This window comes from Mauremys reevesii, linkage group 7 (assembly GCF_016161935.1).
Source record: "Mauremys reevesii isolate NIE-2019 linkage group 7, ASM1616193v1, whole genome shotgun sequence".
Classification (NCBI taxonomy): domain Eukaryota; kingdom Metazoa; phylum Chordata; order Testudines; family Geoemydidae; genus Mauremys; species Mauremys reevesii.
Window position 1 is genome coordinate 41,388,518 of NC_052629.1, and position 17,531 is coordinate 41,406,048.

Consider the following 17,531-nt stretch of genomic DNA (forward strand, 5'->3'; position numbering starts at 1 on the left):
AACCATTTTTCCAGCAGGGGTTTCTCTCAGAGGGCTTCCTTGTTTCACGTCATATATCTGGGTTTGGCGTGTGGAAAGTGCTTTCATTTAACAGATCTTTTATTGGGTCGATTTCCTGTTGCTTTTTTCCTTTGGGCACACTTGGGGGAATTTATTTTTTTAACAGGTTTATTCCTGTGTCAGGTATTATTTTAAAGGGCTTCTCTGTATTTCTGTGGACAGTTTGATTTTCCGAGTGGAAAATTTATTCTGTTACTGGCTTGCTCCTCTGACAAGGGTACATCTAAGTGGGTTCCATTGTGCTACTAGGCAGCTTGGCATGTATTTTACAAACCGGCTGACATCGGAAATGAAAGACAATGATGACCTTATATTAGGGCTTTACAGCCTCAGTATTCTCTTCCTAATCACCAGTAGGGTTTGTTCAGTTTGGATAGTTGCAGTGATACCATATATGGGAGAAAGAGTTAAAGGGACACTGCTAAATATCTTTTAGACAGCTTTTTAACTGTTATAAAATCACCAGAGAAGCTGGAAAATGCTATTTAATTCAGGTTTTTTATTTTTTCCCTCCTGTGTTTTGCACAGAGTAAATGGCTAATATGTTTTATACATTTCCTTTATTTGGGCATAGAGAAGCAACACCTAATGTGTGGAATTAGGAATCTTTTATATTCCCCAGGATCTAATTTTTTTTTTTTAAATAAAACAAGTTGTTATCCCTTCTGGTTGCATGGAAGAGGCTTGGGAGGGAGGGGGAAGGGGGGACTCTCCTGAGCTTTTATGCCCCAAATTTCCCTCCATTATCTCTACAGTTCAGCTCCTTTGGTAGCACTAATGATGGGAACTCTAATGTAGACAGGGCATCAGATGGCTGCTTTGCACTTGAAGCGCTGTGTTCTCCATCTCTGTGCAGAGCAGATCTATATGACCAGGTGGTTTCAGAGTATCAGGAGCTGCTGGTAACTACTCACATTGTTACTACCAGGGTGGAGCTGAACTGGTTTTATCAACAACAAGCGCTGGTGTAGAGATAAACTTAGAGTGGACAAGGCTTTGCAGATGTTTTCTGAATCTGCAGACCGAAAACAGAATATCATTGAGAGAACTTACCCTTTTCACCTAAACATGGTGTTTATATTGTAAGGTCATTATCAGGGAGAATGTAAGCTAGGTGCAGTATCTTTACATTAGCCATCCTGTTTGGGGTGTAATTCTGACCCATATTCAAACTGTATTACACCACTGCAGTTGCATTGCTCTCTGAGTATGTATTCTAGAGTTTGTGATAAGCAGTGGCTTGTGGGAGATTTTAAACAGCTTTTTAGGAGCCCAAGAGGACTGTGGGACAAGAAATCAAATTCCCACGGTTCTCTCAGACACTCCCCTAAGTGCCTGTAACCCAGTGTTACTTCCAGGTTGTCTTCTCAAATTGAAGGCCAGGGTGAACACCTACCTACTCCTTGCTGTCTGACCTTCTGAAAAGCAGCCACCAAGTGGCAGAGGTTGTTCTGCGGAGTGCACCTCAGTTCTGCTACTCAGCGCACTGAGTGGGTGCTTCAATGGCCACCCACATCCTACCCCTGCAGAGTAGCCTGCTTTACCTGCAGTACCTGAGGGTGAAGTTCACTAGCTGGAGTGCCACTTTGGGGTTTGGATAACAATGACAAACATGTTGCACTGAGTTCCTCTGATGACTGAGGACGAGCAGCAATGAATGCAGAACTTCAGAATGAGGAAAGAGTCTCTTTCCCAGTCAGCTAACCCTGACTTTGCAGCACTGCATTACCAGGATGAGAGCTTTGCTCCTCCCCCACCTTTTTTTGGTGGCAAGTTGCTCTGTGGAAGCTGGCTACCCTGAGTTACTCACTGGTTGGGAAGTCCACAATGGAAGGGGTTGCCGTGCAGGTGTGAATGATAATATGCAGTATGTTTCAGGGACATGCAGTCAAGGTGGGCAAGGGATAATTGAAGGATTCATATAATTGGGATCTCTTAATTGTCTAGGAGCTATTGATGGAAACTGTGTCCAGCTCTGTGCCCTTACTCCTCCTCAACAAATTCCAGAGGACATTGACAGGAAGAGGTATTAGCCAACAGTGACAAAGGCCCTAGTGGAGCTTTCTGACAGGTTCATGAAGGGCGGCCAGGTAAAGTACTTGATACTAGAATTTAAATAAAACTCTTGACTTTTCAAGAGCAGTAGGAGGAAGACTCTTTTCCCACTGCCTGACATTGACATTAATGGCATCTCAGCTCCCACTGCGATTCCCAGAGACCTCTCATATGTGCTTTTGCCATAACTAACGAATCAGGATTACACAGACTTGAAGAAACATCTATTCATCTGCCTACTCAGCGGGTGCTGGATTAGTGGTGTTCCTTACATAGTGGAGGGAGGAAGCAGCAGGATGTGAAGCAACTTAACACCTAGCCAGACAGACAACCTGTTGCACTTGAGGTTGATCTGATTATTAGCAGTCTGAAGGTGTCATGCTTTGTGCTCACACTCTCAAAAATGGGTGATGAATCCTGTGATGTAATTGTTGCTGTTTTAAGGCATCTCAAAATTATGTAAATGAGCTCCATGGCTTAAACTGCTTTTGTTACAGGTAAGTGGCTTCTGGCAGTAGAGTGCAGCAGAGCGCAGAAACCAGATCAGACAGGCCACTTGAGTAGTGACTGGTGCACTGTGGGTTGGTGGTAGGAGGACTGTTTGTATTGTTGGGGCTATTAGATCAGTGATTCCTGTCCAGGATGGCATTGTGCAATGTACATTGCAATGTACAGTGGTGGTAGACAACACTAGGGTTAACCTTGCTTGAAGCAAGTCTCATGCAAGTGATGGCATGATTGACTCTGTGTGCTGTTGGGAACATCTTTGTGCTTGGATGTGTATGGCTTTTACAGGGGTCTAGGACACCAAGCAGTGATTATTAGGTGTTTTTTACAGTGCCCAGCATGATGGGTTCCCATTCTTGATTGGGGTCTGTAGGTGCTACTGTGATATAAATAATAACTAATAGTGAATTTTGGGTCCCAATTTTGCTAATGTAGACAAGGGCAGACAGAATCCAGTTAGCTAGGCAGGGCATGAATTATGCACCATGGTGCATATGGATTTCCCATGTGGTGCTTTCCTTTTGTTAGGTTACCTACCCTTGGATCAGAAACAGGCCATTTAAAACATCATCACCATTATTTTCTCCCATTGCCAATAAAGCTTCCTGCACTAAGAGGGGATTCGCCCGTGCAATAGAACAAGCAGTATTTAGACTTCCACTCTCTCTCAGAAGCTGTGCCATGGGAAGGCAGCTTTTGTTTCTTTCTGGGGTTCCGTCAGATCCTGTCTGGTGGCATGCTGCAATGGGGATGCCGAACTAGGAGCTGTGCTGCCACAGAGTTATCTATTGCCTGATGTTTCTGGAACTACTTGGAGGGGGTTCCAAACAGTGGGAGATGTGCAATAGTAGAACTGTGCCAAGACAGAAGAAACCCAGGTTACTTAATGCTGACAGAGATTTACATGTGATAAGGTTACGTGAGAAGGTTGCTGCCTGCACAAGAATGTTTGTTTCCAGCTCTGCCATGAACTCAGTTGAATCTCCCATATAGAGTTATGGGGCAGTGGAGGCAGGAGTTCCTTTTCTGGGCTTTGTTGTCACTGGTTTCCCCCTATTATGTTCTTTAGTCTTGGGCTTCCTGTGCACAGAAATAGATAGAACTGGGTTTTGTCTTGGTGATTTGGCTAAATGACCAGTGGGATAAACTGAGACCCATTCCACACATCTCCCAAGTGACTGAAGGTCAGTTTAACCTCTGATTCTAGTGCTTCTTGAAGCTGCTTTGTCTGAAAATGAATTTTGGCACCCAGAAGTTCAGACATTTGTCCTGAGCCAGAAATATACACAGATTTGCTCTCTAATTTAATAAAGTCATCCAAATAATATGATTTCTCCCATAACCATCGTTTGTTTCGGAGCAAAATGATAATGAGAAAGTCGTTAGAAGTAATAAACAAAACAAACCCCACACAGTATTAATCCTTCACGGAGCCTGACTGATGGGGAGAAGAAGAATAACACTTGAATCTTAGTTAGTCAGTGCAGTGTTTGCTGGCTACTGCTGTTTTTTAAGCAAATGTAAAATGATGCTTCAGGAAAAAAAATATATTTTTAAGGGATTTTTGGTGCCTTAGCAGATGGAGACAGGAAAGCCAGTACTAACTTTCCCTCTTGCAACTAGGTTTTTATTTTTAATTAATACTGCATTGTCATGGTAGTTTCAACATCCCTTCTTTCCCCGTATACGTGTAGTGGTACAATAGATAATGGGCTATCACCTGTCACTCCCCAGAAAGCTTTCCTTCTCAGCATTAGTTTGTTGACTAGTTTTTTTTTCCTAGTTGTGCCAACAATCAGTGCTTTAAGAACCGCACCTGCAGGAATGCCCAGGGGTGCATACATGCACACGCGTCTCTCATCATCTCTCAGTCTGGTCGGTTAATAAATCCTTATTTAAGGCTCACTCCCCTTTCCTTTGCTTGACCCATATACCTGTAAAATGACTCTTCTTATAAGAGTTTGATTTTTTTTCTCTGTAGATATTTAAGGGGGAAAAACCCCAAACAATTCAACAGAAATACAGGAAAACCCCTTGAGGGGGAAGCCATGTCTCCAAATCTCCGAAAGGTTTTCTTTCTTGCGCACACGCTCTTACCGCTTGTGGCTTTGTTTGTTAGACGCTTGTCAGGCCCGATGAACTAAATGATGCAAAGCCAGAGATATAGCAGCTCCTTATATCTCCCTCTGAAAAACCCAATTTGTCCCTGCCATCTCTGGGGCAAGCCACTGTAAACTCTCTCCCCCCACTCCCCCTGCTTTTTGTGGCATTTCACATATTGCGCTATTCCTCCCCGTTCCCTCCTAACGTGGGGCTATTTTATCTGTTTTGCACTTCCACTAGATGGTGTACAAGCAGGCATGTATGCAGTGCAGCTGCTGGCATGGTTGCAGAGCATTTACCTAACCCTTTGGGATTTTTATTTTTAACTGTTCTTCCTCCCAGATGTTCCCTGAGCATATCAGAGTCTCAGGTTTAATCTTCTGAGTGGAGAGAACATCCTGTGAGAAAATGTTCTCTACGGCCACAGCCTCCCTGCCACTTTCTTTGCCAGGAGAAACTGTGATGAAAATACTTAATGCTAAGTTGAACAAAGATTTTCTTCAATGCAAAGAAAACACTCTTTGGGTCAAATTTTCCAAAGTACCTTTTGTGAGACAGACGACTGACTGCAAGATGCTTAAATCCATGCAAAAGGGATGTACCTTGCTAAGTCTTCCCAGCTCTTTGGGAGCATGGCCTCAAACACTTTGCAGTGTTTGAACTATGCAGACTTCATCAGCTGAGGCTCTGAACCTCAGCCCCCCATTGAGGTCTGTGCATCTGACACATCTGAAGAGACAAGGCAACCTTTTTGGCCATTAGAAATACTGTAGAGGTATAGCAGTCAGACTATATTATCAGTACATTTTCTATTTATTTTTAAAGATATATTTTAATGCCACCTGCTACAGTCCTGAAGGACTGCCTTGAAAGAAGACATTTTTCCTCATGGTGCTTTTTCTTCTCCTTCTGGGACATTTATTTCTTTGATACTAGGTTCTTGGTGGCACCAGGATAATTGGGAAAAGCATGATCTTGTATTTGTCTTTTAAGGTATATTACAACATCTTTGTGCCAGACTGAAAAGCTGGAGGCACTACAATCTCTGGAGAACAGAGGGAAATGCCTTGTGTGGGCACCAATGACCACTTTTGCCCCCCCCCCCCCAAAAGGGTGGGGAGTGGACATCTTTTTATAGTTTTGGAAAGGAGTCCCATGCTTTCTTCCTGAATCAGGATTATGGTGGCTGCAGTATGGGGTTTAAGAACTGAGGGGAAAAGTGGGGAGAGATGGAGAGATGCTCATTCTTCTGTAGGGATATAGAAAGTTCCTGCTCCCTGCAAAAAAGTGCCTCATGTCCAGTTACCACTTTTGGAATATAAACAAAATTAAGTCTCCAGATAATTCTAAGAGGTTGACCAAACATAAATGGGTCCTTTCAAAGATAACAAACACAGATTATGAATAAGGTTTGTTAATGCTTGTGTGAAATATTCAAGTATGTTGTTAATGACAAAATAAAAAATATAAAATATCAACATCATCATCAACAATAGGGCCTCCTTTGTGCACATCTGGGATGATTCCTAATGTGCATGCCAGAAAGAGAGCCTAGCTGGATCAGACAAATAGAACTCACAGGGAGGTGTTTTAGTTGGGGAAAATAGTTTGTTCTATGGAGGTCCTGTGGTGGGGCAGAGGCCTACACCAGTAAACAAGGAGTTAAAGAGCTCCTCTGGGAATCGGCCCCAATCCAGCACCCCAGTGAGGCTTGTCATGCTTGGAGTCCTTAAAAGGGAGGATCCATGCACAGCTTGGGGTGGCACTCTGGAGGAGTAGGGCTCCAGAGCTCCCTAGCCCCTGGAAACAGGGGTTGCTGACTATAGAAACCACTTGGCAGCCTTTCAGAAAGGAGAGGAGCCTGTTCTTTTTACTTTTCTAAAAGCCCTGGAGTCTGCCTTTTGTGAGCCATACAGGCATCCTGAATTTTTTTTGTTTGGCCTGCTTTACCCTCTGTACTGGGGCAGATGCCCTGAGCAGTACAGCTTGAGGGCTGTGCCCCAGACTCCAAGACAACCGTACACCAATGCTGTGGTGAGAGGAGGGATCTCCAAGATGGCAGGACTGCTCACCTTGTCCCCAAGGGGGTGCCAGAAAGGTCTAACCTACTACAGGCCCACAGTGGGACATTACTTGGCATCCTTTCAGAGGGTGAGAGATTGAGAGTTCAATAGTGGCGGTGGCCTGGCTGCTTTTCCACCCAGCTTTTCCAGTATGTTACAGAAACATGATGGTGGCAGTCATTAGATATAAAGCCTTAGGAAAGGACATGTTGGGGAGAGGGACGGTGGCTCCTGTTCTTTTTTCTAGAGATGTGAGTGACACAGTTCAGCTGCCTTGTCCTGCCTCTTTTACCCAGGAAGGGCTCTGGCACAGCTCTGAAGGCACTTATCATTCAGCTGATGGCTTTTTGGAAATAGTCGGTCATCAGACACTTATGGATCTCTCAAGCCCCTTTCTCTCCCTAATAATCCCACCTCTTGGGAGGTATTGATTCCCCACTGTTGGCTGTCGCTTGGTATTCCATGGCCCATTTTTGTCTGTATAAATTGCTGTGCTATTATTTTCATGCAGCAATTACCTGCTCTGATTTCTTTCATCCTGAGTCCTTTGCCAGAAATCTAAACTCTGTGTTGACAAATCACAGTAGCAAAAGAAGGGGGTGGACGGTGGGAAGAAGTTTAAAGAACAAACTTTGAGAAGAGTTTCCTCCCAAGTAAAATAAATACATAAAAATTTAAAAATATGTTCTATGGATCGGAGTCACAGTGCAGTTCAGTCATGTCACTTTCTCCTCTTGCCACTGTGTGGAACCTACATGACGAGTGAAAGAGGAACAGAGAATTGCATGGGGAACAGAGCCCTGGAGAGGTCTGTGAATCAGGTTATTACTGAAACTTTCCTCACCTCCCTGTTCATACTGAAAACATAAGAGATTCTTAATCTCCATGATCACACCCTTCTGCACAGGATCTGCCTGGAGACTTTGAGACTGAGATTCTTTGGGGGTACTCCCAAGCTTAATTGACTTATTTTATATTAAAATATGTGGAGAGACTGATCAGCAGCAGCCTCCAGCTACAGAAGGAATGGAACCTGCCTGCTTGTGGTCTGTGCATTGCTGCCACCATTTTGAAATGTTACGCCAGGGGCAGTTATCCAAGCTGTGGTTTTGTGGGTTGCTAGAAGAGCACTTGGAGGATACACTCCAGAATGTTAGCACGTTGCAAATGTTAATCAATCAATAAACCCCTTCAGTGACTGTCTACGCTAGGCTTTTAGCCTACATTTTCCCATCCTTGCTCATGCTGGGTCAGCTCCACTTGTGGTAGCAACAGTAGCCTAGTGCAGAAAGGACTCCAAGCTGCCGCTGGTGTTTTCACCATCACGTTGTCTCACCTTGCTCAGAGCAAGTCCAGAGATCACATTGGTTGGACTTCTGAGGTTTGCTGGCATCTTTTCTACAATAGAGCTCCCACTGCAGTTAGCATTGGTGGAGCTGGACTAGTGTTAGCAATGGTGGGAATGAGATAATTATCTGTATTTCACAGATGGGGAAATAAAGGCAGAAAGATTAAGTGACCTGACTATCTCCACAGAGGGAGTCTGTATCAGAGCTTGGATTAGTCCCTTGCTTGAGCCACTAAACATTCTGACTCTTACGCTATTAAGCTACCATGCTTTGTGTTTTGAGGTCATACTGGCTGCTCTCAGAGGTGCCGACTTAGCTGCAAGCTGTCTGAGGGAGCTTGCAGCCACCTGGGCAACACTCCCCCCAACAGCTGCAAACTGAAATGAGTTCCAAAGTGAGAAGGACCTCTGAATATGGCTTTTTCAGACAGGAAGGCCAGCCATGGGCATGTGGTGGTGTGGGTGGGAGAGAAGTTAGGAATTTGAATAATCTCTGATAATGAGGAAAATATACTGATACACTTTAAAGCTTTGTGATCTGTTCACGTTTTTACTTCAATTACAAGGGAAAAGGGCTAGAAACTTAATTTAAAAAATAAATGAAAACTGAGATTAGTACTGACACTTCTAGGTCCCTAAAATCCTGTATGACAGTGGGGTGGCCACAGTTGCAGGTTTCATGGGCTTCAGAGGCCTTTTCTGATGGAAGTCATTTGCCCAGGGAGATGAATGCACTTCTAGTCCAAGTCAAAAGATGTACATGTAGTGACCAGGAAGAGTTCAAGATCAGGCCCTTGCACAGCAGATTTGAACTCTTAACCAGTATTGGTAACTGGTATCAAAAGAAGACTGACTGAATAACTATGGAGTTCATGAGGTATCCTTCCTTTTGTTTCCAAGGAGTGGGTGGTCCCTTTTGAGCCAGGATTAGGGTCCGGGTGAGAGACTTGAAAGCTTGAGAGAGAATGAATTTGGAATGACTACTATACAGCTCCTACTGAGATGTATCAGTTCAAGGTAAATGTAGTAGAGGACAGTGAAGTAAATGCAGAAATAAGGCAGTGGTTTTTCCTTTATTCTTTGGATTTCCGTTCCTGTACTCTGTACCATATAACTTGCAGCCTTCCAGAAGTGACAAGAATTTTCCCTAACATGGCACAAAGTTGCACTTCCAAACTTGAAGGCATTTTGTTATTAAAACGGTATGCCTGACCAGTGAGAGCTCTCACTTGAATAGAATCCCCATCCTAGCAGAGAATAAATTAAAACGCCAACTGGCCGAGTCTGCCTCAGGAGTGCAGGGAGCAGAGATAGGGCCAGAAGTCAGATAACAAACAGTGTCCAGAGTTGTGACACCTGGTGCAAGGCGTGAAATTAAAACCTTTTCTCCCTCCCCCTTCTCCCTGTAATAAAACAGTTCCTTCCACAGTCTGGCGATACAGAGAGCGAAGAGGAGAAGATTTAAATAATTGGAGATTTTGTTTCTGAAGGAAGGTCTTCCAGGGAAATGTTCCTCTGTCTTGGTCTCTGCTTTGGACACCTGCTGCTAATTTTGCAGCATTGCCCTGTGTTACTGCTTCTCTGCATAGTATCTTTAACTCAGGCACTAGCCTGTGACAGGATCTGTTTTGCCTCTCAACACAAGGTAGAGAATGCTCTTAAAGCATGTAAGCACCTATTTCAGCCCTGCACTTAGTTAACAGCTGTGTTTCTACAGACAGAGGTGCAGGGTACACCAAGCTTTGGAAGCAAGGTCCCAAACCCTCCTAAAACAAGCCCAAAGATGTGCACGCATTGTATCAGACTTCATTTCCAAAACCTTTAAGCCTTTTCAGAGCTCTGAAAGGACGAACTCCTGTTGCTTCTCTGGAGTTACCACAGAGAAGCGATGAAGCAGGCAGCACTTTTTAATCAAAGTTACATTAGGTGAAGCCTTATATTATTCACCCTGCTTTATTATAGCTATTTTTACACCGGGGTTAGAAGTTAATACTATTCTGCAAGCCTGGTTTTACTGAACTCTGGCAGCCACTGAAATCCATCGGCAAATCAAGACAGTGGAGGAAAGAGCCAAAGTGGAAAAATAAACTCACCAACTGAACTGGAAGAGCTGTTAAAAACAAACTTTAAAAAAACCTTTAATAATAGAGGGTAGGGACTGAAGTGGCAGGAACAAACTAGTGGCATCAGTTCTAATCAGCAGAACTAAGAGGGTCTGCAATCACTGCAGTGTGGGAAACAGGGACTATAATGGGAGTGGTGAAGGGGAGGAGAGGAGAGGGGGTTTCAGTGCTGTTCTGCAGGCAGGTTGCTTTTCGTGGGCTGGAAAATGAATCAGAACTCTATTATGGTCCTCAACTACGCATCTGGTTGAAATGATGAGGTTTCAGACTGATTCTATTGGCCGTACATCAGAACTCAGGAGACTGAGATGTTGGCTGCAGTTAACTGCTTGGTGTCAGAATTATACTTGCCCAGGGTCCAGACTGAGTTCTTGGAAAGTTCTGGTGTCCAGGTGTGTTTTACGGGGGTGGGGTGGGGGGTGAGGGTGTGTGTGACTGTTGCAAGTTAAGCACTGTTTAAAAAGAGCCGCAGCCTCACTGTCATCAGCTGACTGCTTGATGCCCACCTTCAAAATCAGTTCAATATTAGCTGATTGGTCTTTTAAAGAACAATCCCTTTAATAACTTGCTAAATGCTTCTGCCCCCATTTTTTGAAAAAGACTCTGCTGCTCCTATTTTAAACCAACTATCTTGTAATGGGTAACAACATACGTTTGCCAAGGCCTCAGTCAGTCTCCAGCCTTCACTCCCAGAGCTGATTGCTCACTAGGCATCAGCTCAGGAAGAGTGGGATAATACAGTATGCTGCAATAGGTACAGGGAGCTGTGGGGAGAGGAAAAAGGAATGGGTGCTTCCAAGGGGGAGCACAGAGGGGACATTATGTGGTGACTATTGGAAAATGTGCTTCCTGGGGGAAGAAATGTGAAGGTGGGTTTCTGGGAGCATGGAGCTATGTGGTTTCTGAGGTTCCCTTCCCCCCATCTCATGGCCTTGTCACCCCAACCTGTGTGTACCTCAAATGGTAAGTGCAGATCTGTAGAAAGACCATGGAGTTACCCAAGAGAAATGGAACTCATTAAATTCTGTGGCAGCTACTGCTGCTGCCAGGGCTTTGGAGGCTCGATATCAGCTGACATCAAAGAACAATGAGAGAATATGGCAGCCTGTACCTATGTGACAGTCCTTATTTGGTGTGTAGTCGTCCACCGCAGCAACGTGTTGCTATAGGAACTCTGGCTGCAAAAGTGATGGTAGGTATCACTGCCTCAGCCTCTTGCAGTAGCATACATTTATAAAAATGCTGTCTGGCTCAGGCATTCATGATTTATTATTTGTATTGCTGTAGCACCTACAAGCACTAGTCAAGGACCAAGTCATCATGGTGCTAGGGGCACTGTACAAACACAGAACAAAAAGATGATCCCTGTCCCCAAAGAGTTTACAATTTGAGTATAAGACAAGAGATAGTTGGTGGGTACAGACAGATGGGGGATTGCAAAGAAACAAGGAGACAGTATTGGTCAGTGCAGGGCCGCCCAGAGGATTCCGGGGGCCCGGGGTCTTCGGCGGCGGAGGGCCCTTCCGTTCCGGGACCCGCCGCCAAAGTGCCCCGAAGACCCGCGGCGGGAGCCCCCCGCCGCCGAATTACCCTCGAAGCGGGACCCGCCACCCGGTCTTCGGCGGTAATTCGACGGCGGCGGGTCCCGCTTCTCCCCCCGCCCGGCCCCGGCCGCCGCTTCTCCCCCCCCGCCTGGCCCCGGCTTCTCCCCGGCCTCGGCCTCTTACCGAGCGCGTCGCCGGCAGGGCCTGAGCGCCGTCCCGCTCAGAGCCGCGTGGTGAGGGGGCGGGGCTGTGAGCTCCACGCCGAGCGGAGGGAGCTGCCCCGCCCCCTCCCCACGCCGCTCTGAGCGGGGCGGGGCTCAGGCCCCGTTGGAGCTCCCAGCCCCGTCCCGCTCACCACGCGGCTCGGATCGGGGCGGGGCTCAGGGGCTCGGCCGGAGTCTCGGCGCTTGATGCGCTGAGGCTCCAGGAGAGGGGCGGAGGCGGGAGCCTCCGCTCTTCTCTTGGGGGCCCCTGCGGAGCCCGGGGCCCGGGGCAAATTGCCCCCTTTGCCCCCCCCTCTGGGCGGCCCTGGGTCAGTGTGATAGGTAGTGGTCTCAGCACTCCAGAAGCCTTACCGTGGTCCAGTTTCTGGAGGTATCACAGCAAAGGAGAGTTTAAGGAGGATTTTGAAGAAGGATAACGAGGTAGCTTTGCAGATTTTTGCGGGGAGCTCCTCCCAAGCATGAGAGACAGCATGGGAGAAAGAACAGAGGTACTTGCTTGAAAGTTTAATGAATGGGCAATGGAAGCAGGCATCAGGGACTGATCAGAGGCAGGAGTCGACATCTCGATAATGAATGAAAGGCGATAGGTTTAGTGGGGACAGACTGCTCCAGTACCATCCTGTGTAGGTTTCTGGCTGTGCTTGAGTTCACAATTACTGTACTCTGGTCCAACTGGTCAGACCAAGGGGAGGGTGAGTGTTTGAAGCCTTTAGCTACAAGAGTCTACCATCTTCAGTCAGGGATGAGCCTTTACAGAAAGTTCTCTTGTTGTAGGTGGGACTGAAAGAGAAATGAATAATTCAAGCTGTTTGTTTGGTTAGGAGCTCGTGCCCATGGCTGTGGCCTGGAAAAGAATAATATGAAAGAGAAACTGGCTACTTCTTGCTGCTTGTCACTGGCTTTATGAAGAAGTGTCTCTCTCGCATGTAATAGATTTTTTCTTAACAGTAGGTGCTAAGTGTCTTGTCCCTGGCATTCAGAACAGAAAAGTGAACAACGGCAGGTGAGATAAATGGAGGTAGAGATGAGGAGAATCTTTATTTCCTCATCTTAGTCAATGTTTTGGCTTACAGCTAGCCTGAATAAATACATGTTTACCTGAATCATTACTACTGAAAGCCTGCACAGTCACCTCAGCCAGTCCTAGGGAGGGAAAGGGAAATGGTGGGGTTGGAAGGAGGAAACTAAGGTATGTTAGCTGGGTGTTGAGAAATGAAATCAAGAAGAAACGTTTTTCTGCTGTGTGTGTGCAAGCCATGCACTACATGCTATCTTTCAGGTTTCCCTCTGATAAACTAAGATTTTAACTACTACGGCAGGGTTTTGCGATAGTTACTGTATATACTCATTCATAAGCTGAATATTTTTGGTAAAAAAGTGATGCATCAAAGAGCGGGGGTCGGCTTATAAATGGGTCTACACCAAAATTTGATGATTTTAAGCTCTATGGAATCATTGAATTGAATATCTAATACAGGGATCACAATCTTTGGCCCGCGGCCCACCAGGGTAAGTACCCTGGCAGGCCAGGAAGTTTTTTTACCTGCTGCATGTGCAGGTTCAGCCAATCATGGCTCCCACTGGCCGCGGTTTGCTGCTCCAAGCCAGTGGAGGCGGCGGGAAGCAGGGTGGGCCAAGGGATGTGCTGGCTGCTGCTTCAGTCAGGAAATTTAGACTTGAAATTAGATGAAGGTTTCTAACCATCAGAGGAGTGCAATTCTGGAACAGCCTACCGAGGGAAACAGTGGGGGCGAAGGACCTCCATGACTTTAAGATTAAGCTAGATAAGTTTATGGAGGGGATGGTATGATAGGATAACGGGTTTAGTCAATAGGACAATAACGTGCCACACTGGTAATTAGTACAAAGGGTCAATGATAGGATATTGTTAGCCTTTTTCCAGAGGGTCTGGCTGGAGAGTCTTGCCCGCATGCTCGGGGTTCAGCTGATCGCCATATTTGGGGTCGGGAAGGAATTTTCCTCCAGGGTAGATTGGCAGTGGCCCTGGAGGTTTTTCGCCTTCCTCCGAAGCATGGGGCAGGGGTCGCTTGCTGGTGGATTATCTGCTACTTGAAGGCTTTAAATCATGATTTGGAGCATTCAACAGCAGAGTCAAGGGAGAGAATTATTTTAGGAGTGGGTGGATCGGCTTATGTGGCCTGCATCTTGCAGGAGGTCAGACTAGATGATCATAATGGTCCCTTCTGATCTTGAATTCTATGATTCCCGACGCCTCCATTGGCCTGAGGCAGAGAACCGCAGCCAGTGGGAGCTGTGATCGGCCGAACCTGTGGACCCGGCAGGTAAACAAACCGGCCCAGCCCACCAGGGTGCTTACCCTGGCGGACCACGTGCCAAAGGTTGCCGATCTCTGATCTAATACATTGTTGTTTTGTTTACCTGGAGCGTCTGCAGGCATGGGCCCCTCAGCTCCCCGTGGCTGCGGGTCACCATTCCCAGCCAATGCCATGCCTGCAGATGCTCCAAGTAAACAAAACATCCTGACCCGCCAGCAGCTTACCCTGGTGAGCTGGGAACCAAAGTTTTCCAGACCTTGAAATATAGGGTTGGTTTATGAAAGGGTCACAGTTTTTGCTATTTTTACCTATCCATTTTGCGGGGTCGGCTTATAAACGAACGGGCTAATGAACGAGTATATACGGTACTTAACAAACCAAAATTCAAGCCTTGGAAAGTCCCCAGTATCCAACCATGGTGAGTCTGATGTTTCTGGACACTCTTTCCACACTCCTGGTGTGGCTGCAGCTGCTTTATTTTAGCCTTAAACGTCCCTAAGGTTTAAAAATTCTCCCAAGCTTCTGGATGGGTTGTGCTCCCGGGACTTTGGATCAATAATAAAAAATAGCTGTTAATGTTGCTGTAGAACAGGGGTCGGCAACCTTTCAGAAGTGGTGTGCCGAGTCTTCATTTATTCACTCTAATTTAAAGTTTCGTGTGCCAATAATACATTTTAACCTTTTTTAAAAGGTCTCTTTCTATAAGTCTATAATATATAACTAAACTATTGTATGTAAAGTAAAAAAGATTTCAAAATGTTTAAGAAGCTTCATTTAAAATTAAATTAAAATGCAGAGCCCCTCCCCCCCCCCAAGCAGTGGCCAGGACCTGGGCAGTGTGAGTGCCACTGAAAATCAGTTTGTGTGCCGCCTTCAGCACACGTGCCATAGGTTGCCTACCCTTGCTGTAGAAGATAAAGCAGTGCCTCTTTCCTTTCTTTCCTCTGCTGCTCTGAGAGGCAGGGAGGGTGGATTGAGAAGTTCTGTTGTAACCACCCAGAGCTAGACCTCTTCCTCTTAACTTCATTTCTTAGCTCTATAAAACCAAGTACAGCTGACATTCCTTATTTTTTCTTCCACACCTCATCCCATCCCATAACATTCCCTTCACAGCAGGTACTTGCTCCAATGCTCTGTGAAGGGACTACAGCAAAACTCACTTACTTGAACTGAGGGGAAGTACTGATGGAAAATATAATATTTATAAAGATCAGTTCTCTATGTCCATGTTCACCTGTAGATCCAACACCAGTCATCAATGGGTTACTTGTTTCTCAGTGCAGTGGTGAGAGGGACAGTCAGAGTCTGTGAAGGTGACACTGCACAGCATTACGTTTCTATGAGTTGGGGCAGGTGTATGAGACAAGCATATGGCTGTGAAACTTAGATCTTCCAGAAATCAGGTTGACACAGGAACTTCCTGCATTCAGGATCAAATGGGCTGAGCACCCAGCAGCTCACATTGAAGTGAGTGAGCCTTAGGGCTTTTAAAAAATAAAGCCACTTATACAAATCCCTGAGTATGGACTTAAGCACCTAACGTTCATCTCCCATTTTTAAGAAATTATTTCATTCAGTAACAGCCTGCGGTGGGAATGAGCAGTACCACATGCTCAGTTCAACATTGTTTTGAGTGTAAATGCCCAAAAATATGCTTAATTTGGTCAATGCTAGTTAATTGTGCCTGCTGCAAACCACAGGACAGACTACAGGGGGTTGTCTGGAATCCTGTCTTTCTCCTCTTGGCAGTATTCTTTTGAAGACTGAGAGGAATGGGTGAAGACAAGCTTTTATAAACTTTGGCTGGCTTTACTGTTGCATCCACATGCACAACTTTGCCGTCAGACATCAAGACCAAGTTTTGACAGTGATAGGAAAGAAAGGGAGAGGGTGGGAGGGGGAAGAGAAGGCAGAGGGGGAAGGTGTGATTTATTTATAATTGTTGTGCCTCTAGGATTTGTTATGTTTATAACCTACAATGGGCTTTTTGCAGGGCTGTGAAGCGATTAAAAAATGAATTGCAATTAATTACACTGTTAAACAATAATAGAATAACATTTCTTTAAATATTTTTGGATGTTTTCTACATTTTCAAATGTATTGATTTCCATTACAACACAGAATACCAAATGTACAGTGCTCACTTTATTTTTATTACAAATATTTGCACTGTAAAAAACAAAAGGAATAGTATATTCAATTAACCTAATACAAGTGCTGTAGTGCAATCTCTTTATCATGAAAGTTAAACTTACAAATGTAGAATTATGTACAAAAAATAACAGCATTCAAAAATAAAACAATGTGAAACTTTAGAACCTACAAGTCCACTCAGTCCTACTTCAGCCAATCGCTCAGACAAACAAGTTTGGTTAAAATTTGCAGGAGATAATGCTGCCTATGTCTTGTTTACAATGTCACCTGTTGTTCGCATGGCATTGTTGTAGTCAGCATCACAAAATATTTACATGTCAGATGTGCTAAAGATTCATATATCCCTTCATGCTTCAACCACCATTCCAGAGGACATGCATCCATGCCAATGATGGGTTCTGCTCTATAACGATCCAAAGCAGAGCAGACCGATGCATGTTCATTCTCATCATCTGAGTCAGATGCCACCAGCAGAAGGTTGATTTTCTTTTTTGGTGGTTTGCGTTCTGTAGTTTCCACATCGGAATGTTGCTTCTTTAAGACATCTGAAAACATTCTCCACACCTCGGCCCTCTCAGATTTTGGAAGGCACTTCAGATTCTTAAACCTTGGGTCAAGTGCTGTAGCTATCCTTAGAAATCTCACATTGATACCTTCTTTGAGTTTTGTCAAATCTGCTGTAAAAGTGTTCTTGAAACGAACATGTGCTGGGTCATCATCTGAGACTGCTATAACATTAAATATATGGCAGAATGTAGGTAAAACAGAGCAGGAGACATACAATTCTCCCCCAAGGAGTTCAGTCACAAATTTAATTAACACATTATTTTTTTAACAAGCGTCATCAGCATGGAAGCATGTCCTCTGGAATGGTGGCCAAAGCATGAAGGGACAGATGAGTGTTTAGCATATCTGGCATGTAAATACCTCGCAATGCCGGATACAAAAATGCCATGTGAACTCCTGTTCTCACTTTCAGGTAACATTGTAAATAAGAAGCAGTCAGGAGTATTTCCCATAGATGTAAACAAACTTGTTTGTCTTAGCAATTGG

At 45.1% G+C, this 17,531-nt stretch overlaps 1 protein-coding gene across 15 annotated transcripts in view; it reads left to right on the forward strand.

Annotated features, from left to right (window-relative positions):
- The window catches only part of CDH23 (cadherin related 23), a 509,234-nt gene that overhangs the window by 161,899 nt on the left and 329,804 nt on the right, over positions 1-17,531 (forward strand). Inside the window, exon 2 of one of the 15 annotated variants that reach the window (XM_039481203.1) lies at positions 2,008-2,150. The exons of the other annotated variants lie outside the window; for them this stretch is intronic. Coding sequence (XP_039337137.1) covers positions 2,136-2,150 — 15 coding nt within the window. The 5' untranslated portion in view covers positions 2,008-2,135. The remainder of the gene's footprint in view (positions 1-2,007; positions 2,151-17,531) is intronic. 15 annotated transcript variants of the gene reach the window in all.